This window comes from Eriocheir sinensis, chromosome 13 (genome assembly GCF_024679095.1).
Source record: "Eriocheir sinensis breed Jianghai 21 chromosome 13, ASM2467909v1, whole genome shotgun sequence".
Classification (NCBI taxonomy): Eukaryota; Metazoa; Arthropoda; class Malacostraca; order Decapoda; family Varunidae; genus Eriocheir; species Eriocheir sinensis.
This window is the reverse complement of record NC_066521.1, coordinates 14844540-14867585: the sequence shown is the minus strand read 5'-3', so window position 1 is coordinate 14867585 and position 23046 is coordinate 14844540. Positions and strand designations below refer to the sequence as shown.

Below are 23046 nucleotides of genomic sequence, written 5' to 3'. Positions count from 1 at the left end.
GTCCTACACCCCTGGGAGGGAATCGGTGGCACGGGCAACAATGAGTGTTTTAGGGTGCTGGCATTGGTGGGTGGTACACGAGTGTGAAGAGGTTAGAATGGATTATGTAAATCCTGTTACCCTGCCAGACAGACAGACAGACGCTAAATGTTCAATTAACTTCATTTTCCTTTTAATCCCCAAAAAACAAGGCGCCGTGTTGACTGGTGTTGTTTAGGCCATGTTTACTTCACCGCCTGTGCTGGACGAGACTGACCTGTGCTCAACATTTTTTTCAGGCGGGCTGTCCGGCATGTTCAGGTGGGAGGCGAGTGACCAGGTGCACGGGACGGGCTCACACGTGTTCACGGTGACGGCGCGGGAGCTGCACTTGCACCTAAAGCACAACAAGCCGCTGTGGGTGTTCCCGATGATGCAGCAGACACTGTCTCCCGACGTGCTGCTGACCCTCACCACGGACCACGACCCGCACCGCTCCGTCATGTACGTGGTGCGACAGGCGCCCATGCTCGGCCACCTGCTGCTCGAGGGCCCCGGTGGCGTGCGCGTGCCCGTCGAGAACTTCACGCAGCGCCACGTCAACGAGTCACGCGTCATCTTCGAGCACACGAGTCCCTTCGCCGAGCTCTCCGCCAGCGACATGTTTGTGTTTGATGTGGAGACGCCCTTCGCTGAGCCGCTCAAGGACCTGGAGTTCCATTTGGAGATATCGGTGGCCAGCCCGCGCGGGGGCGGCCTGAAGCGGTACCTGGGCCTGGCGCCGCTTGTAGTGGCCGAGGGCGGACAGGCGACGGTGCGGCCCGATAACCTTAACTTGTCGGCGGTGCTGGAGTTCATCGAAGGTTACCCCGCCGCCAACAGCGCCGACCGCCCGCCGCCGCGCCTCATCACCACTGTCACCAAAGTCCCCACGCACGGCATCTTCACTCTGCGCAAGAGGAACCTCACCGAGGGCTACACCTTCACGGTGCGGGACATAGAAAAGGGACGCGTGCGGTACGAACACGACCACAGCGACACTATGCACGACGCCTTGGGCTTCACCGTGGCCCTGGCCGGCAACGGCTCGTCCCCAGATGTGCTGCTGTTCAACGGTTCCCTCAACGTGAGCGTGACGCCGGTCAACGACCAACCGTTCACTCTGGTGACAACGCCGCCAGTAATGAGGGTCGTGCACCGCCAGAATGCCGTCATCACCAACCAAAGTCTGCTAACCACGGACCCCGACAACCCACCCAGCGAGATCGACTACGAACTGATGAACACGCCAGACCACGGCCGCCTCATCCTGGCGCACAATTACACCGTGGCAGTGCAGTCCTTCACGCAGGAGGACATCAACGAGGGCCGCATTCTGTACGCCCACGACGGCAGCAACGACTCGGACAGATTCTACTTCAAGGTGTCGGATGGCAAGCACGAGCCCAAGTACACTGTGTTCACCATCGAGATCCAGCCGCTCACCCTGACGCTGGTCAACCACACGGTGCTGCCGTTGCGCCAGACCACAACCACTACATACCTCACCCCACACCACCTCGCCGCCCACACTAACGGCAACCCCAAACACATCTTCTACAACGTCACCAGGCCGCCCAGGTTCGGACACCTCTACATGAAGGACCAGGTTGTGCACACGTTTGGCCAGGTGAACGTGGACAAGGGCGAGATCCTGTACATGCAGCAAGATATGGCCGAGCCAGCAGACAACTTCCAGGTGGACATCTGGACGTGGGAGGCGACGGTGCCCGGTGTGGAGGTCCGGGTGGTGGTCACGCCTCTGGTGGAGTCTAACTCCTTGACGGCCGTGGTGGGCGGCCGCACGCGCCTCACGCTGGAGCACCTGGACGCCTCCCAGTTGGCCACGGCCACCGGCAGCAGCCCCGTGTTCAAGGTGAAGCGGCGGCCGCGCTTCGGCAGAATCAAGAAGGTGACCCGCCGCGTGCGACGCTCCGGCCGCTCCCACGAGGTGCAGCAGTTCACGCACGAGGAGCTGCGGGCCGGCGTCATCTACTACGTGGCCAGGAAGCTCAACCTCAAGGCCGAAGAACCGCTGCACGACGCCCTTCACTACGTGCTGCATGTGCCCGCGCCGGGCGTGCAGCCAGCAGAGGGCACGCTCCGCCTCTCCCTAGTGGAGGCGGGGGCGGTGCTGAAGGAGGGCGCGGAGCCGCCCAGGCACCTGCGACCCGACCTGCCTCCCTCCGTCCGCGGCAGCTCCGAGACGAGCAGCGCGGGAGCCGGTGGTTCTGATTCGTTCCTTGGCATCCCTGAAGACTACTTCGTGGTGGTGGTGGCCGGGGCGGTGGCCCTGGCGGCCATCGTGGCCATTGTGGTGGTGGCCCGCTTCGCCACGAGGCGGCGGCCCTCGGACAAGCGGAGCGACGTGGGGATGGACGCCGACGTGGCCTCGCTGCCGCCGCCGCTGCCCTCAGACTCGCGGCCCAACTCCTTCATGACGGACGACATGTCGGAGCTGGAGTGCCGCCCCACCGACCTGCCGTCCTCGCCGCGGCCGGGCCGGCACCTCCACCACCATCACCACAACGGCGGCAGCGGCCTGGGCCTGGCGGCTCACCTCACCGACTCGGACGCCTCGTGGCCGCATGACATCTCGCGGGAGGTGTCGCCGGCCGTGCCGCAGTGCAAGGTATAGTTCCCTCTCATCCTACGCCTCACGTTCACTCACTTATGTTTGGTTCTTACACTACATTTTTCACTTTGGGTTGATAGTCGGTTTCTTAAGATTTTAAACATATTTTTGCCCTATTCTCGTAAAACTTATTTTATTTGTAGATTTTCCCTATACAGGAGAGAGAAACCTAGCGTTTTGTTCACTTGAGTTGTTACATTTGGTATAATTTGTCCTCATTATTTTCCACCCCTCCCTCGGCGGCCCAGGTGACGCCCCTCTGCACCGACACCGCCTCGCGCGACTCACCCTACGACCCCCACCTGGCCGGCTACCCGTACGGCATGGACACGCAGCAGGCGGAGGAGTGGGGCCTCTACGAGAAGCACCAGCCGCGCACCACTAACCCCATGCTCAGGAAGAACCAGTACTGGGTATAGAACCGGCTGAGGTGGGCGGTTACCTCCCCCCCACCACCACCACTGCTGCCACCACCACCAACACCACCCACGTCCCCTCCACGTTCACTACCATCACACCACCACGCCAAACTGAGGCCCATCCCGCCAACAGCAGCACCGGCGCCATCACCGCAGCACCCATCACCACCACTACCAAGCACACACCCATCATCTCGCTCCCCGCCGCCATCACCACCATCACCACCACCACTACCGACACCAACCCCGCCACCGTCACCACCACAGCCTCTCCCGGACATTATACAGAGCACGACTCTATGAAAAAAAGACAAAAAAAGAGAAAAAAAAATAGAATAACTTTGGAATAACTTAAAACATCCTAGCCTGTGACACGATAGTTATTCGCCTCTGTGTGTTTGCGCCACAGGTGAATTTGAACACATGGATAAAGGAACAGACAGATGAGTTCCCGCTATAAGGGAGTCGCGTTCACAGAAAATGGGATCGCGGCTTCCTAATAAAAAAGAATCCGTAAGTGCCCTAACAACTCCCTCCCGTCGCCTGTGAGTGTTTTAGTGAGTGAGTGAGAGAGTGAGTGAGTGAGTGAGTGAGTGAGTCATATGGGAGAATTTATTAGTGCTTGCAGTGAAGAATCAACAGGAGAATACAAAGAGGAAATGAATGAGTGAAAATGAGAAGTATTATGAAGGAAATACAATGAAATATAAAACGTGAGATAAAATAAAGTTAAAGGGATAAAAATAAATCCACGGTGACTCGTTTGATACTCGACCTGTATTGCCAGTGTTGAGTGAAAGTCGCAGAAGTGAGTAAAAACATGAGTAGACAAATAAATGTAAAAAGAAAACCCAGAAAAATTGATACAGAGAGAGAAAATAAGTGGAAGAAACCGTGACTCAAATATCGTAATAAAAAAACACAGAAAACTCGATACAAAGGATAACTGGAGAAAAAAAAAGAATAAAGAAAACTGACGATAAAGGAGGAGACAAAAAAAATAAAAAGTAATACAAAACTCGCTACGAAAGAGAAGAAACAAAATAAGAAAAGAGAATAAAGAAAACTGGCTACGATGGAGGGGACAAAAAAAATGAAGAGGAAAAGACGAAGCAAGAGAAAAAGAAAGAGAAAGAGAGGAGAAAGAAAGTGGAAATAAAGGAAGAGAAGAAAATGCAGAGAACTGACGACGAAAATGGAGCAAAAAAAAAATAATATAGAATTCGAAACAAGAGAAAGAGAAAGAGAGAAAAAAAAGAAAAAAATCGGAACCGTGACACTTATTTAGATCCGGTTTATGTTAGAGAGAGAGAGAGAGAGAGAGAGAGAGAGAGAGAGAGAATCCCCAAGACTCATCATCATCATCATCTGTGCCTGACGAGGACGTTTGCGGCCCTTGGGAAAAAAAGTATAGGCCTCTTTTTTTCCCTTTTTTTCCCTTATGCCGTTACAGCGAAAGGGAGTGTGTGTGTGTGTGTGTGTGTGTGTGTGTGTGTGTGTGTGTGTGTGTGTGGAGTGGGATCATGCAGGGAGCGTGACTGAATGAGGTGGATTTTTATTTGGGTGGATGCCATTTATCCCCCTCCCCCCCGCATCACCTCCCCCTCCACCACTCCCGTCCCCTACCCCCTTTCTCCCCTCTCCCCTCCCCCTCCTCCCACCCCCACCACCTCAACACCGCCTCACAAATTCTTTCTCTAAGGTTAACCTGTTTCTGTACATAAGTTTTATTTAATTAATGTTTCGGCTCGGGAGTGAAGAAGAAAGCTGATCCGTTTCTTTCCAGTTATTAAGGTCCTGATAAAAAAAAACATGCGATTCTCTCTATTTTTAAGATTTCTTGTACATAGCAGACTTTTCTCAATTTTTAAGGTTTTGCTATTTTGTAACTATTATTTGGTTAAGTTGTTTTTTAAGTGTTTGAGGAGAGACTCGTTTTCTCTTATACAGTTTTAAGGTTCGTGTCTCGTTTATTTATGAGGATTTGGGATTGTCGTGATTCACCTTGACTGTTTGCCGTACAGGTGCTGGTGACCTGCGAGTGGACAGGTCAGGAAAAGTGGCCTAAATGATTCAGGGAGGGACGAACTGTGTGTGTGTGTGTGTGTGTGTGTGTGTGTGTCTGTGTGTGTCTTTAAGTATGTATGTATGATTAACTTATCTCTGAATACTAAGATCGGTCTAATTTGATTTCTTTCTTATTTAAATTATCTTAAGTTATCAAGCAGCAAAAGGAAACGTGTGGAGTTCAATTATTTTTTTCTTCTCATTATCACACGAGGAAAACAAGTGAAGAAGGACGCGTTATACCTTTCACGTTCCATACCTGAGTTTGAACGACACAAAATCGAATTATTTGGACAACACTAACACGATTTTTGTTCACTCCTTATACTTTAGGTAACAAAAAAAAACTATATATTTCTACTTTTGCCCCTGAACATTTGCAGTATCTTAAGGTTATTTTTCTATCATTAATCAGTTCTAGCTATGTAATGTTAATCCTACCTGACACGTGTTCCGGCCAGATACCCTCCTCACCTGCCCCGCCTCACCTGCCCTACCTGTTCCCCCCCTCCCCCCATTACCTGCAGTACTCAAGGTGTATACTGTGTGATGCAACTGAAGGCTAATGTTTACTAAGTCATCTTGAGTCATCCTAACCCTTAAAAAGTTCCCATAAGTCAACCTGAGTCCTAATAGTTTGCCCTAAGTTCCCGTCAGTCCGCGTGAGTCCACCTGTCAACCTAATAAACCCACCCACCTGAGTCCACCCCCATCACCCTTTGTCAGTCCCCCATCATATTAGCATTGTGATTTTCCCCCTAAGTGCATTATGTACAGATATATATACTTAGTTCCGCATACAGGAAGAGTAATATTTATAATGATGATAACTAAAAATACTCACGACATATATAATGGAAAAATGATCCCACACACAGTACGTATAGCCATGCATAATATACTAATGAAGATGGTGAGGGTGATGAAGATAGCGAGCACTGGTAAGGATAGAGGTAATGGCGGCAAGCCCTGGTGTGAGTGAGGAAGCGTTGCATAATGAGGTTTCCTGCTTACGTTTTTTTGCACAAATGATACTGTACATAAAAATACGGACCAATCCTATTTTCATACCGCAGTTTCAGGTTTGAGTAGCCGCGCAGGGCAGGTAGGACGGAAGCCTTTGTGTGTACCTGTGTTTGGGGTTTAGGTAAGGATAGGTAAGAAAAGGAATGGATTAGGTAATGGTACTAGGAAGGGATCAAGCTTATCTGCCTCATCTGGGAAAGTTGGAAAGTTTCGTTTAGTCTGCGCAACATCTGTGGTCATATGCTTCTAATCTGGGAATCATCGCTACCTGGAATAGGGAAAATTTACCTGTCTGGAAGAAAAGATATATATGATTGGAAGGATATGAAACTTATCTGCCTCGCCGGGGGAAAAGAAAATTCACTTCGTGGAAGATTAGTTAAGTGTACTATTAAGGGATGGAGCTTACTGCCTCACGGTTACCTGGGAAAGAAGATTCACCTGTATAGAAGAATAGGTAAATATGATTGGAAGGAAATGAAACTTATCTGCCTCGCCGGGGGGAAAGAAAATTCACTTGTGTGGAAGATTAGGTAAAGGGATAGAGCTTACTGCCTCACGGTTACCTGGGGAAGGAAGATTCACCTGTATAGAAGATTAGGTAAGGATAATCGGAAGGAAATGAACGTATCTGCCTCAACTGGAAAGAAAACTCACCTGTGCGCAAGATTAGGTAAAGGTACTAGGATAATATGGAGCTTACCTGCCTCGCCTGGATATAGCCGTTACCTGGGAAAACTATATTGACCTGCGTTGGTACTAGTATGGGAAAGAGCTCGCCTGCCTCAATAGTATGGGAATAGTTATTATTAGGGGAAAACAAGCTTACCTGCCTCGTCTGGGGATCGTCATCACCTGAAAAGAGAAAGAGAAAAGAGTTGTAATTGGTCCATCTTGCATTGTGGTTGAAGAATTTTATATGACCCTCTCCTCAACAACCTGGGCATCGATTAAACACCTGCCAAACATATAACTATTCCTTTTTAGCTTCGTCAGTAAATCTTTGGTTATAGAATCTTCAAAACCTGATTCTCACCAACCTGGAAATCTATCACGGTGGCTGTCAAAGTTTTCTAATTCATTTTTTACCTGTGTGGAGAAACTTTCCCGAGACAAAAGGTTAAAAACGAAAGCTACTTATGAGCTCCTCAACTTGTAATGATGCCACGTTTTTTCTTTTTTATGCAATAGAGAAAAGTTGTATAAGTGACCGAGAACTTGGATAACTTTTGTGCAGTTTTATAATTGTAGTTTAGTCATCACGGAGGCTGCGGGGCGTCGAGGGAGCAGAGGTGTGGAAAAGTTGCCTGAGTGGTACAATGTGTTTGTCAATTACCTCGGGAGCTCGGAAGTTACCTCAAGCTTCGGGAAGTTAGACGCCGCCTTCTGAAATTGCTCGGGAAAGTTAAAAACGGAATTACCTGCGGGTGCTACAAAGGCCCTGAATGCCTCTACTCGGCCTTGCGGTTTGGGGTGTTACCTGTTGCGTCTTTCACCTCCCTGCTCTGTCTTTCTGCAGGTGTTCAAAAGGTCTGGGAATGTTTTGAGAACGTTTTTTTTTAGGGGGGATTACCTTCTCGTGCTCCGACGTTTACCTGAACTTTTTAAATGACATATATAGACGGTATTTTATAAGTTAGTTACCTGAGTAGTTTTTAGTTATTTCTTGGGTTTTTATTTTCGTATTTATTCATTCATTTTTTTTAGGCGGAAATTACCTCTTATGTTCCAAAATTTACCTGCAATATTTTGATATTATTTATAGCGAGTATTGTAAGTTAGTTACCTCAGTCATGTTATCTTAGTCATTTCTTGCGTTTTGAAGATACCGGCACAGCTTTGAATTTGTATACACAGGTAGTTTGACAAAATTAGTAGTTCCTGAAGCCGTTTAATTTTAAATACATAAATCTGTATCGACATTAGTGGTTACTGAAATCATTTTAATATATACACAGGTGCGGTTTGTCAAAATTAATAGTTACCCAAGTCATCAAAATTTATATACGTAAACAGAGAGTCAAAAATATCGTTACCTGAATCATTTTAATTTGTTTTATATGCTCCTGGAGGATTTTAAAATACCTGAAAGCTCCTACACCTTCACCTTATGATCTAGTGAACATGAGCAGATTTATTCACGCACCTTCACCTCCACCTCCTCTTTTTCCTTCTTTTCCACTTTTCCTTTCATTTTTCCCTTCCTCCTCCTCCTCTTCTCCATCTTAGACCCTTCATCTTCCTCCGAGCGCTTTCTTCGCCTCGGTTTTTTTCCAGTTCCTCTTTTTTCCATCCAATAACTTCCCGAGCCTTCAAGTGCCTCCTCTTCCCTTCCTGTGCTTCTCCTTACCTTCCTATTTCTTCCTACCCACTCCCTCTACTTGTCTCCCTCCTTCCCCTTCCCTTCCTGTGCTTCTCCTTACCTTCCTACTTCTTCCTACCCACTCCCTCTACTTGTCTCCCTCCTTCCTCTTCCCTTCCTGTGCTTCTCCTTACCTTCCTACTTCTTCCTACCCATTCCCTCTACTTGTCTCCCTCCTCCCCCTTCCCTTCCTGTGCTTCTCCTTACCTTCCTACTTCTTCCTACCCACTCCCTCTACTTGTCTCCCTCCTCCCCCTTCCCTTCCTGTGCTTCTCCTTACCTTCCTACTTCTTCCTACCCACTCCCTCTACTTGTCTCCCTCCTCCCCCTTCCCTTCCTGTGCTTCTCCTTACCTTCCTACTTCTTCCTACCCACTCCCTCTACTTGTCTCCCTCCTCTCCCTTCCCTTCGTCTACCTCCTTTCCAGCTTTCACTATTTTTTTTACTCCCTGTTCCTCCCTTTTTAGAGCCGCTCCTTTCCTCTCCCTTCTCCTTTTTCTCCCTCCTGTGTCTCTTCTTCCTTCCTTACCTCTTTTCCTCCCTCCTTTCTACCTATAAAGTGCCCCTCCTCACCCCCTCCCCTTCCACCTTTCCTCCATTCTTTCCTCCCCTCTGTCTTCCCTTGCTCCCTTACCTCTTTTTTTGCCTCCTTTCCTCCGATTTTACCTTCTTCCCTCCTTCCTTTTCTCCCTTTTTTCCCTCTTAACGGCTCTTTTTCTCTCCTTCCCTCCTTCATCTCTTTGCTTTCTCCCCTCCTTCCATCCCTCCTCCTTTACCTCCATCCTTGGCTTCCTACCTCGTACCTTCCCTCCTTTCCTACCCAAAACCTAATCTTAGCTCCTTCCCTCCTTCATAGTCCCTCTCCTTGCTTTCTTACCTCCTTCCTTCCCTTCCTTCGTCCTGCCTAGTGCCTCTTCATACCTCCTTGCCTCCCTCCTTCCCTCCCTTCGTCCCCAGACCATCTCCCGGGCATACATAAGCGCGGGAGTCAGTATGCAAATCTCTCCCTGACAACCAAAAGCAGAAGGGTAAGAAAAAGGGGGAAAAGAGAAGCTACTGGAGGAGGAAAATGCCCCGCCCGTCCTCTTCAAGCCTCCTCCTCCTCTTCTTCTTCTTCCTCCCCCACCTTCAGGAGCTTGCGAAAAGGGAGGTGATCATACGTTTGTTTGTTTTTTGTTTTGTTTTTTGCCTTTTCGGGTTCATTGTCGTAAAGTTGATTATTTTTTTTATTTGCCGTCTCTCGTGTCCTCATTAATATTTACGTAAGCCGTTTTTAGGCCTTTTTTTTCTTCTCTCTCTCTCTCTCTCTCTCTCTCTCTCTCTCTCTCTCTCTCTCTCTCTCTCTCTCTCTCTCTCTCTCTCTCTCTCTCTCTCTCTCTCTCTCTCTCTCTCTCTCTCTCTCTCTCTCTCTCTCTCTCTCTCTCTCTCTCTCTCTCTCTCTCTCTCTCTCTCTCTCTCTCTCTCTCAAAAAGGTGGAGCGCGGCAGAAAAACAGGTGAAAAGAGTAAAGACAGGAATTAGTTAGGACCGTTTTTTCTTCTTTTCCTCGGACCATCGCTTCTCCGCCCCGGCTGTTTCCTTTTTCCTGTAATGCTGTCACTCGGTCCTGCAACTTTTGTCTTCTCCTTGTTGTTGTGTCAAGTTGCTAATGCTCCTCTTCCCTCTTTTCTGCTCTCTGGTTTCCCTTTTTATTCTTTACTCTGTTGTTTTAGTGATTTTTTTTGTTGTGTGTTTTCTTTATCTTGTTCTTGTTCTTCTTATTGTTCTTGTTCTTCTTCTAACTCTTGTTCCTATTATTATTGTTACATATATGCTAGTTAGTCCTGTTTTTTTCTTTTTTCGTCCTTTTTTTCTTCACTGTTGTTGTTTTTCTGTTTTTTTCCACGTTTTCTGCCTTAAGCTTCTCTATTTCTTCCACCTATTCCTCGTTCTCCCTCTCCTTCTACTCTTTTCCCTCTTTTTCCTTCTTTTCTTCTTTTTCTCCTCTTTCTTTACCTTACATATGCACAGACAGCCTCCTTTTCCTTCTCTTCCTCTTCTTTTTTAGCTGCCTCTTCTTCTTCTTCTTCTTTTTCTTCTTCTTCTTCTTTTAGTTCTTAATTAATCTTATTCATATTTTTGTTACATATCATGCTAGTTATTCATGTTCCATCTTCGTTTTTCCTCCTTTCCCATCTTCATATATATATTTTTTTTCTTTTCTTCAACGTTTTCTACTTTATACCTCTATATTTTTTCTTCCTTCTTCACTTCCCCCGCCTTTCTCTTTTCTTTTTCCTTCTTCTTTTCCTTGTCCTTTTTTTTCTCCACCTTCTTCGTTTTCCTCTTCTTCTTCTTAATCTTCTTCTGCATCTTCTTCTTCTTGCTCCTTCTCCTCCTCCTTCTCCTCAGCTCCCCAAATTACTACAGGCTCCTACAGACGGTCTTAATGCCTTACATATAGCGAGTTAAGGCGGGCCCCAAAAAGCCACAGCGTGTAGTCTGAATTAAATATTACTTCATCATCATACTCCCAACCTTTTTACTTCATATTTTTCTTCTGCATTTTTATTCTTAACCGCATACTCATTTTTTAGTCCCATCTCTTTATCTTTTACTCTCTGCCTGTTTGCTCTGACTCGCCCTCTAAGATTTCCACCAGGAGAAGCAGGATGGGAACCAGGTAAAGCAGGCAGGGAGGTAGAAAAGCAGGTAGGGAGGCAGAGTAAGTGAGGCAGGTCGAGGCAGGCTACAAAGAAAGCGAAAGGAAGACAGGCAGTTAGGTAGGCAGGGAAGAGGCAGGTAAAGAAAAGGCAGGTGAGATTAAAGGAAAGGTAAAATGAATGCAGGTAAGAAAGGCAGGTGAAAGTGAAAGAAAGGTAAGAGGAAGGCAGGTAAAAGGAAAGAGCAATGAGTGGATAAAAGAATGAACAAAGGAAGGGAAAAGGGAAGAAGGAAGGAGGCAGAAGGAAAAGCGATAGATGAATGGAGGAGTGAAGGAAAGGAGGCAGGGAAGGAAGATGGGAAGAAGATGGATAGGAGGAAAAGGAAAGAGGGAAAGGATAAGGAAAGCGAAAAAAAGGAGGAAGTGGAGAAAAAAACGAAAGGGAGGGAAAGAAAGAAAGGAGGCAGGGAAAGAAGATGGAAAGGAGGGATAGGAGGAAAAAGGAAAGAGGGAGGGAAGGAAGGAAAGGAGTGAAGGAAGAGGGAAAGGATAGGGAAAGCGAAAAAAAAAAGGGAAGAAGGGAAGGAAGGACGGCAAGGAGGGAGGGAAGGAGGAAGGAAAGGATAGGGAAAGCGAAGAAAAAGGGAAGAAGGAGAGGAAGGAAGGCAAGGAGGGAGGGAAGGAGGAAGGAAAGGATAGGGAAAGCAAAGAAAAAGGGAAGAAGGAAATGAAGGAAGGCAAGGAGGGAGGGAAGGAGGAAGGAAAGGAGGAAGCATGTCTGTACGTGTGAGTTTGGTCTTCCGTCTCAGTTACCTACAGCCGAAATATCTCCCCTGTACAGAGAATACCTACGACAGATACATAGAGATAAAGACTAAGTTATTTTGCCATGAATAAAAAAAATACACCGTTTGTAATTGTACAGTTTAGTGCCAAAGAATTTATATATATAGTTTTTAATAAAATGACAAATGATCCTGGTGGTTTGATTATTGTATTCCTTAACGAAGAAGAATGGTTGCATGTATTTTCTTAGTGGTGAAAAATGAATAATAAATAAATATGGACTCGGATAAAATAAAACAGAAATACAGGCTGAAGATAAATTCCTATAACTTCACCAACCGGGACGCAACAAAGCAGAAAACTTGATCTCTCTCTCTCTCTCTCTCTCTCTCTCTCTCTCTCTCTCTCTCTCTCTCTCTCTCTCTCTCTCTCTCTCTCTCTCATCAGGCACGGTAAGAGTTCTCAAAAGTCAGATCTTCTTTAACAGTCCTCCCTGATAGCAATTACACAGTTAGCGGGAGGGAGGGAGAGAGAGAGGGAGAGGGAGAGAGATGAAGAGGGTGAGGGAGAGAGAGGAAGGGAGGGAGATGAAGGAGGTGAGGGAGAGAGAGGGAGGGCGCAGAGGAGGGGAAAGGAAGGGAGAGAGAATGGGTAAGGGAGAGGGGGAAGGGAAAGTGAGAGGGAGATGAGAAAAGGAAAAGGAGAGAGGAAGAGGGAGAAGGGGAGAGAGGAAGGCAAGGAACAGAAAGAGAAGGTGGGAAGATAAAAAGATAACAGGTGAGGAGGGAAGGAAAGAAAAAATGAAGCAAGGAATGGTAACAAAAAAAAAGAGGGAATGAGGAGATACAGAAACCAGAAGAAAGGAGCAAGAAAGAGAAGATGGGAATAAAACAAGACAAGAAGTAGAAATGCGAAAGAAAAACAAGGATGATGATGATGATGGAGAAAAAAAGGAAGGAAGGGTGGAATTAAGGAAGAGAAAGATAAAACTCGAAGAAAAAACAAAGAAGAGAGAAGAACGGGATTAAGGAAGTAAAAGAGAAAAGAAAAACTAAGATGATGACAATGGAGAAAAAAGGAAGGGAGGGTGAAATTAAGGAAGAAAAAGATAAAACTCGAAGAAAAAAAAGAAAGGAGAGAGAAAAACGGGATTAAGGAAGTAAAAGAGAGAAGCTGAAGAAGAGAAAAACGAAGAGGGAGAAGGAATGTCAAAAGAAATAAGAAAGACGGGAAGATACAAAGAGGAAGGAGAAAATGCAACAAAGGAAAATGGAAGAAAAAGGAGAAAAGGAGAAAAAAAGAAGAAAGAAGAGAGAAGAACGGGATTAAGGAAGTAAAAGAGAAAAGCTGAAGAAGAGAAAACGAAGAGGAAGAAGTAATGTAAAAAAAGAGAAAGCCAGGAAGATACAAAGAGAAAGAAGAAAAATGCAATAGAAGAAAATGGAAGAAAAAGGAAACAAAGAAAATAAAAAGGAAGAGACAGAGAACGGACGATAAAGGACGTAAGGAAGGAAGGAAGGAGAGCAAGGAAAGTTAAAGAAAGGATAAGAGCATGAAGGAAGAACGGGAAGGAGGCAGGAAGGATAAAGGACGCGGAGGAGAACGAAGGTAAGGAAGAGAGGCGGAAGCGGAAAGGAAATAAGAGAAATATGGAAGAAGGGCAGAGAGAGAGAGAGAGAGAGAGAGAGAGAGAGAGAGAGAGAGAGAGAGAGAGAGAGAGAGAGAGAGAGAGAGAGAGAGAGAGAGAGAGAGAGAGAGAGAGAGAGAAGATAGGGGAAGTATGTTCATGATAAAAGGGAAGAAACGATAAAATAAAAAGATAATGGAAAATGAAAAAAAAAACACCAAACGAAGTGAAGAGAAAATAACTAATAAATAACAAAGTAAACAAACAAACAAACAAACACACACACACAAATGAACAGAGAGAAAATCGAACACCAGAAGAATATAATGAAAACTAAAACAAAATAAATAGACAAACAAACGAAGTAAGAAATAAAGAGAAAGGAGGAAAACAATAATAAGGAAATACTAAACATCCATAAACGTTAAAACAAGTGCAATAAAATTAGGAAGGGGACGAAAGAGAAGGAGGAAGAGGAGGAAACAGCTACTGGAGGAATTGGAAGCGAGCCTTTAAATTATGGGTCAAGGGAGGAAGCTACAAAGAAATAAAATTCACGCTGCTCAACAGGAGGAGGAGGAGGAGGAGGAGGAGAGAGTGAAGAAGATGGAGGAGATGGAGGCAACAAGGCGTATGAATGCTAAACAGGAATACAGCGAGAGAGAGAGAGAGAGAGAGAGAGAGAGAGAGAGAGAGAGAGAGAGAGAGAGAGAGAGAGAGAGAGAGAGAGAGAGAGAGAGAGAGAGAGAGAGAGAGAGAGAGAGAGAGAGAGATACGAAGATGGAGCAAAATCTGTAGAAGGCAAAAGAGACAGAGAGAAAGAGACCAAAGAAAAAGAGATAGTGATGCATAGATAGATAGATACGGAGAAGGAAAGAAAGAAAGATTGAGAAACAGAAAAAGCAAAAAAAATAGAAGAGAAGCAATATCTGGGAAACACAACAGAGATAGAGAAGAACTAAAGAAGAAAGAAAGGAGAGAGAAGAAGAGAGAAAGAGATTGAGATAAATAAATAAATAGAGAGAGGAGGAAAATGAGAAAGAAAGACAGAGATAAATAGATGCATAGAAAGCGATAGGAGAAGGAGAAAGGTGAGATAGAGATAAATAGATAAACAGAACAGAAGAGGAAAAAGAAAGAGATACGGATAAACAGGTCAAAAGAATGAGAGAGAAGGAGAAAGAAAGAAATAGATAAAAAAAAAAATAAACAGAGAGAGGGAGGAAAAGAGAAAGAGAGAGGAAAAGAGAAAGCAAGAGGAGGAGAGGAGAAGAGGGAGTGAGTGTTTAAATCCCCGTGATGGAATACAATTAACAAGAGGGATGGCGCAATACCACCTCCCTCATCCGTCTCCAGTATTTACTTCCCGCCCTCCGTCAGGCGCCTCCGCGGGGTCGCCAGGCACCGGCACTAACTCTCCCGCCCACCTTATAATACCTGGAGGTTAATAGCTCAGTCTCAGGTGCGGCGGCCCAGGTGAGTGCCACAATACTTTTCACTGCACCAACACCTCCATGCAATCTAAAGGAGCACTTTTTTTCCTTCATTTGTTTCTTGGTAGCGAACTTTTTTGTGGATTAGAATTAGTTTGCTTCTTGCTGGATAATATGTTTTGGGGTGGATTAGATTTGGTTTGTTTGTGGATTAGAATTAGTTTGTTTCTTGCTGGATAACATGTTTTGGGGTGGATTAGATTTGGTTTGTTTGTGGATTAGAATTAGTTTGTTTCTTGCTGGATTGGTTTGTTCCTTCTGCTTGCTTTTGAAGGAGCAGCGCCTTATACCCTTGAGCTACTTCCGTTAATATAGAAAAAAACATAATAAAGATACCCCTTCAGCAAAAGCAACATTATTTCGGCGGGCTTTTTTGTTTTTTCTTTGTTTATTGGCCATGAGCTACCTCCTTTTCTGCAATAATATGATAATAAAAATAAATAAAGTTCCCCCACCAGCAAAAGCAGCATGATTTCAGAGGGACTTTTGTGTTTTTTATGTTGGTTTATTCCCTTTGAGCTAGTTCCTTTACTATGAAAATAAAAAATGTATGAATAAATAAATAAAGCTTCCCTTTCAGTATCAGCACCAGCAGCAGCAGCAGCGGGGGTTTGGCGTCCGTCCTCTCGTTAATGTGAGTCTTCGCCAGCCAATTTGCAGACTGACTTGACTCTATGGAAAGTCTGCGAGTAAATTCTTGGCGCGAGTCGGGAAATTATGCGCGGACTCCGGATCCTCGCTGGCGAATATGTCAAGGCGAGGAAGGGGGGAGGGGGGAGGGAACGAAGGAAGAGAGTAAGGAAGTGAGTAAGGACGAAATGAGGAAACAAGAATGGAAGGGAAGAAGGAGAGGAAGGAGTGGAGGAGGACTGGAGAGGAGAAGAGAACAGAGGGTAGGAGAGGAGAGAAGAGGAGAGGTATGAGAGGAGAAGAGAAAAAAAAGGAGAGAAGAGAAATAAAGGAAAGTAGAGTTATATGAGAGGAGATGAGATGAGAGGAAAGGAGGAAGGAAGGAAGGAAGAAAGGAAGGAAGGACGGAAGGAAGGAAGGAAGGAAAGAATAAAGAAAGAAAGGAATACAGAAAGGGAAAAATAAAAGAAGGAAAAGGAAAGAAAAAACGAAGAAATGAAGGAAGAATGTGACAAAATAAGAAAAGGGGAGAGGTGTGAAGCAAAGAGGGAAGGAGGGAGACAGAGACGAAAATTTATGAAGGGAGAGATGATGGGACGGCTTGCACATTCACTGAACCGGAGAAAATAAATGAGAAAATAAGCCAAAGAGAAAAAAGTAAGCCTCTCTAATTTATATGCAAGTCTTTATGGATATTAATTTTCTTTTCTAATGATATTTAATGGCGGTCTGTTATCGCCTGGACTGCTAGTATTTGTAAAGTTAATTTGTGCTCTTTTTGAATGAATTGGAACTTTTTACGTTTTTCTTTACAATATTGCTCTTATTTCTGTATCCGTCTTCACCTTTTTTTGTCTCTATACACACACACACACACACACACACACACACACGATACCACTATAAAACGAAATAAACAAAATAAACAACCACGTCTTTCCCTTATATCACGTCCGGTGGAAAATAAATAATGAAAATATTTAACGGCGGCACTAGCAAATACACGACTTCCTTAATGGTGTTGTGTGTGTGTGTGTGTGTGTGTGTGTGTGTGTGTGTGTGTGTGTGTGTGTGTGTGTGTGTGTGTGTGTGTGTGTGTGTGTGTGTGTGTGTGTGTGTGTGTGTGTGTGTGTGTGTGTCGTTAAAATGCATGAAAAGACATTTAGCAAAGGCATTAAAACAGAAAAAAAATACAGAAAAGGAAAAAGAAAACACGGGAAAAGGCAGAAACAAAACACAGATACAAAAAAAAAAAAAGACGAACGAAAAATAAGCAACAAAAAACAATGATAACAAAAACGAAGAAAACAGTAACAAAACACAACCACACACACACAAAAAAAAAACGCGTCAGAATGGATGGGGCACTCAAATAAAACAAGACGGAAAAGCGAGATGGCAGCGGCGGGGGAAGCGGCGGCGGCGTAGTGCAGGCTGTGCTGTAAACATTAGTATGCTCCTTCCCTGGGCGGCGGGTATTAACCCATTAACACCGGGGAGAGCGTGTCCTGGGGGGCGGGGGGCGAGGGGGGCTGGGAGAGGAGGGGGAGGTCTTAGGAGCGCATATATTAGACGCGCGCTGACCTGCATGCATGGATTGTTCTGCTGGTGGTGGAATGGTGGTGTGCTTCCTCCTCCTGCTTCTTCTTCTTCTTCTTTTCCTTCTTCTTCTTCTTCTTCTTCTTCTTCTTCTTCTTCTTCTTCTTCTTCTTCTTCCTTCTTCTGATTCTGGTTTTCTTTCTTCTTCTTCTTTTCTTCATCTTCTTCATCTTCATTATCTTCTTTTTCGTCTTCTTCTTCTTCTTCTTCTACTGTAAGCTTTCCTCCTCTTCCTCCTCATCCTTAACTTGCATTTGCTCCTTTTCGTATTTCTTCTGCCACTTGTCTTCCCACACTTTTTGTTTCTTTTCTTTTTTATCTTTTTCATTTACTTTTCGTTTTACATTTTTTCTTTCTCTTCTTCCTGCTTCTCCTCTTCCTCCTGCTCCTTATCCTTCTTTCCTCTTCTTTTTCGTTTCTCTTAAACTTGTACGTGATTTAAGAGACGAATAACGTTGACTGGTTGAAGAGGAGAAGCAAAAATATCTTTAAAAAAAAATATAGTTTACTGAATTTTAAGACCTTTAACTTTAACGAACCATCAAACTGCACACTCTTTTTAGCTCAATAAGTGAATAAAAATCTGAAAATTAGTCTTTCATTAGATTAATCAGCCCGAAATATATCAGAACAACAAATAAAATAACAACAACAATAATAATAATAATAATAATAATAATAATAATAATAATAATAATAATAATAATAATAATAATAATAATAATAATAATAATAATAATAATAATAATAATAATAATAATAATAATAATAATAATAATATGCTTCCAGGTTTATTAATATCCGAGGGTCCTGGATTTTCACAGGCGACAAGGTATTCAGCGCTAATTAAGCACCTGACTAACTTAAGCCCAGGTATAAAAGGGTAAGGCTTCCTGCATACCTCCTGCGGGGCGACGCTGAGAGAAGAGGAGGTGGTGGTGGTGGTGAATGTGGTGAGAATGGTGATGCAAGGAGTGAGAATGGAAATAGCTGAGACTCAAGTGGTGGTGGTGATGATGGTGGTGATGAGGATGGTGATGTAAAGTGTGAGTGAAGATGGGTTACTCAAGTGGTTTTGGTGATGATGGTGATGAGAATAGTGATGCAAGAACTGAGAGTGAATATAACTGGGGATCAATCAGTGGTGAAGGTGGTGATGGTGGTGGTGATACAATGGTGATGTAGGGAGTGAGTGTGCAGATAGGTGGGACGCATGTGGTGATAGTGGTGGTGGTGGTGGTGAGATAGTGATGCGAGGACTGAAAGTGAAAATAAATTAAACCCAATCGGTGCTGAAGGTGGTAATGAGGGTAATGAGAAAGGTAATGAACGTGGAGGTGGTGATGGTGGTGTCAGTGGAAATAGTGGTGCATGAAATGGTTGGTGGTGAAGATGGAGCATGACTGTGGCGGTGATGAAATTACTTAAAAAAAAGGCTATTCCAGAAGTGACAGAGATATCGGTGGTGGTGGTGATGATAGTTAAGAGCTGTGGTGATGGTGATGTTCGTCGTGCTAATGATGGTAATGCAGTTTGTCATTTAGATGGTGATGAGGGTGGTAAATGAAGATGAAGTTATTGTGGTGGTGATGATAATGGTGGTAAAAGATGATAATAGTGGTAGATAATAGTAGATGGTAGATGGTGCTACGTAGATGATAATAATGGTGGTAGATGATAATGGTTGGGATGATGATAATGGTGGTAGATGATAATGGTTGTGATGATGATAATGGTGGAAGAGTTAAAGATGGAACTGTGGTGGTGGTGGTGGTGGTGGTGATGTTGGTGTTGGTATTAGCGGAGAGGATGATGGAGGTGGAGGCGATGATGAAGTGTGAAAGAAGAGAAAATTATCTGTCGAGGTGGCGGCAACAAATCCAGCTGGGGGTCATCCATCATCTTTCCTTCTTACACCCCTGACCTCCATTACTCACACGCACACACACACACACACAAAAAAAAAAAAGTAAACCACAAGGAAAAAGGAGTAAACGCAGAAACCTAAAACAAAAAAACGGAGACTAAAGAACACACACACACACACACACACACACACACACACACACACACACACACACACACACACACACACACACACACACACACGTACACGCCAACTACTTTCTCCTGACACGAAAAATGGCTTAATCAGAACTAAAAATATTAAGAGGATGAAGAGTCTTAAGGATATTTTCGAAAACGCTTCTTGCTGTGACGGTACGCTTCACTTTCATTCGAGTCAGCTATCTTCCCCTCTCCTCCTCCTCCTCCTCCTCCTCCTCCTCCTCCTCCTCCTCCTCCTCCTCCTCCTCCTCCTCCTCCTCCTCCTCTGTGGAAGAAACGAATGACCTACTTAAAGAGAATTCGAAACTTCTCGCTTCTCATTAGCCGATGCCTTTGGGATGATGCAAGTCAAGGAGTCGAAGGAGAGAGAAAAAGGGAAAAAAGAAAAAGAAACGCAACCAAGGCAAAGGCAAAAAGAGAAAAGCAGCCAATGGAAAATGAGACAAAAAGAGGATTAAAAGCGAACCAGAAGATGAGTAAACGGAACAAGGAAAGAAGACAAGGAAATGGAAAGTTCTCGCAAATCTTACTAAAATGAGAAAGTTAAGAAAATTATGACTTAAACATATATATATATACCAAGGCTGAAAGAAGGAGTAAACGAAAGGGAAAAGGAGACACGCACAAAAAAAAATAGTAAACACAAGGATAAAGAAATATACAATAGAGAAAAAGCGTAAATGAAGGAAACAAAACACAAGGAAGTAGTAACAGCAAGAAAACATGATAAACGAAAGGAAAGAAAACAAAGAAGGAAAAGGAGAAAAGGAGAGAGAAAAATAATAGTACACGCAGAAAAAAAGGGAATAAGAGCAATGAAACAAAAGAAGGGAAACTAAAGAAAACACGAAAACACACATAAACTTACTAGGACGAAAACTTAAGGAGAACAACAAGATTAAATTCCATAAACCATGAAGGAAAAAAGTAAAATACAATCCACTCTCTAGCATGCCAGAGTGAAGAAAATGAGGAGGAGGAGGAGGAGGTCAAGAAGGAGAAGGAGGAGAAGGAGGAGGAGGAGGGTAAAAAAAATATATTAACCTCTCCCACAACAACAATAGGAGGGAAAAAAAAACTATAAAACGGTTGAAAAAGAGGAAAGTAGTGGAGGAAAGCGGCGGTTTGTGCAAAGATATCACACCGTCTGCCCCAAACTTTCCTCCTCCTCCTCCTCCTCCTCCTCCTCCTCCTCCTCTTCCTTAACCAACCCCTTCCTCCCCACTGCCACAAGACCAGACTTCAAACAACCTCCAACAAATGGTTAATATGAGCCCTTACTCCCCGCAGGCGACTTTGGTACCTATTTCCTCGTCATCTACGGGCCATATTACCTGGGCGGCGGCAAGTGAGGGTACGGCAGAGTGGGATCGATCGCTCCATATTAAAATTCCTATCAGTGACGGTCTTAAACAGGATGGGCGCGAGTTTTGCATGGAGGACTTTGCTGCGTGGCTCAGTGAAAGGGCTGGATGACCTCAGGGGGCGAGAGAGAGAGAGAGAGAGAGAGAGAGAGAGAGAGAGAGAGAGAGAGAGAGAGAGAGAAGGGGGGAGGAGTGTTGGTAGTGCTGTATCTTCATTGAGTTCTAAGCCGTAGTAGCAATAGTGTTGGCTCGTAGGTAGGATTAATGTCTCTCTCTCTCTCTCTCTCTCTCTCTCTCTCTCTCTCTCTCTCTCTCTCTCTCTCTCTCTCACACACACACACACACACACACACACACACACACACACACACACACATGAGGGATATCTTTTTCTTTTCTTTTTCTTTTTTTTAGTACACGCGGTTTAATTATAAGTTTTGGCAGTATCTGGAAACTTTGGGGCCGACGCATTGCCAAAAAAAGCGCTCATTAATTAACTCTTAAAATTCTGAAAATATAAAATAGAACGTGACGAGATAATTATAAGGTCGTTAATGCAGTTTTCAGAGGACGCTTTGGACCATTATTTTATTTTTTTATTTATTTTTTGTAGCGATCAGTCAGTTAGTCAGTATCTACAAGGTTAATTAATTAGTTCACTCAGTCAGTCAGTCAGGCAGGCAGGCAGTCAGTCAGTAGTTTAATCAATCAGTTAGTTAATCAATCAGTTAGTCAGACAGTAGAAAGTCAATCAGTCAATCAGTCCATTAGTCAGTCAGTCAGTTAATCAATCAGTCAGTCAGTCAATTCATCAATCAGTCAGTAGTGCAGTCAGTCAGTCAATTCATCAATCAGTCAGTAGTTCAGTCAGTCAGTCAATTCATCAATCAGTCAGTAGTTCAGTCAGTCAGTCAATTCATCAATCAGTCGGTAAGTAGTTCAGTCAGTCAGTCAGTCAGTTAATCAGGCAGTCAGCCAGTTAGTCAATCCGTTAATCAGTCAGTCAGTAGAAAGTCGAGTAGTTCAGTCAGTCAGTAAATTAGTCAGTCAATCAATAAGTTAATCAGTCCCTAAGTCAGTCATTGAACCTATCCGTCAATCACCATTCGTTAATCAGAGAGCACATGATATAATCGGTTTATTTATCAGTCATTCAGGTAATCAACGTGTCAATTAGTCTCTCATACAGGCAAACACTCATTAACTCAGTTACTTATATACAAAACTTACTCATTTACTCAGTCACACTCACTCACTCACTCACTTACTCTCTCGCTTCCTCACTCACTCATTCACCAACTCATTCACTCGCTTCCTCACTCAGTCACTCACTCACTCACTCGTTCACTCGCTTCCTCACTCATTCATTCATTCATTCATACACTCACTCACTCACTAAACAACTCAACAAATCCTCAGAAATCCACACAAACAAATTTTATTACTTTCCTAACTTTTTTTTCGATGTAAACAAAAAAACTTCGTAATCAAAAAATTTCGAAAGATTTCTCTTGGTGGATATTAATTTCCATCCTTCAGTTTTCCTTTTGGGTTCTTCCTCCTCCTCCTCCTCCTCCTCCTCCTCCTCCTCATCTGCTATCAAGAATCCACAACTACTATCTCTATATTCTTTTTCTCGAACTTTACTCCCCATCTTTCCTTCTCTTCCTTCACCTCCTCCTCCTCTTCTTTCTCTTCCTCCTCCTTTATCTCCTTTCTCGTCCAATATAAAGAGGAAAACAACGCACCCAAAAGTTTCATCATGATTATAGTTTGACACTTTCATCTTTCTTTCTTTTATTCTTTCTTTCTTTCTTAATTCCTTCAGTTATTAGTTTTATTATTATTCCTTCTTTCTCGTCTCTTCCTAATCTTCTGGCTTTTCTTATTATTTTTCCTCCTCCTCCACTTCCTTCTTCTCCTCCTCCTCGTTCTCCTCCTACTTCTCCTCCAATATCAAAATAACCCACGACATAAAGAAAGGCACGAGGGGTCCCAACTTTTATTAACGCAGTCGTTGTTCCTATAATGAAATTCCGTCTTTCACAACTTATTAGCGGACCTCTCTCTCTCTCTCTCTCTCTCTCTCTCTCTCTCTCTCTCTCTCTCTCTCTCTCTCTCTCTAACTCTCTGCTCATGACTTTGTCTAACTTGCCTTCTGCTTCCTCTTCCTCCTCCTCCTCCTCCTCCTCCTCCTCCTCCTCCTCTGCGTTGTTTCCCGGGCAAGTGGCCAACTCCATTTAATGAGTCTCATTCAGAAGAAAATTAAAAGTTTGTGTATTCTTTTTTTGTGTGTGTTGTTTTCTCTCC

At 44.2% G+C, this 23046-nt stretch overlaps 1 protein-coding gene across 1 annotated transcript in view; it reads left to right on the top strand.

Moving 5' to 3' along the window:
- LOC126998056 (chondroitin sulfate proteoglycan 4-like) overlaps nucleotides 1–12146 on the top strand; it is a 70295-nt gene extending 58149 nt beyond the window's left edge. Inside the window, exons 17-18 of the mRNA XM_050859384.1 lie at nucleotides 279–2650; nucleotides 2902–12146. Of these exons, the coding sequence (XP_050715341.1) occupies nucleotides 279–2650; nucleotides 2902–3072 (2543 nt within the window). The 3' untranslated portion in view covers nucleotides 3073–12146. The remainder of the gene's footprint in view (nucleotides 1–278; nucleotides 2651–2901) is intronic.
- The last annotated feature ends 10900 nt before the right edge of the window (nucleotides 12147–23046 follow it).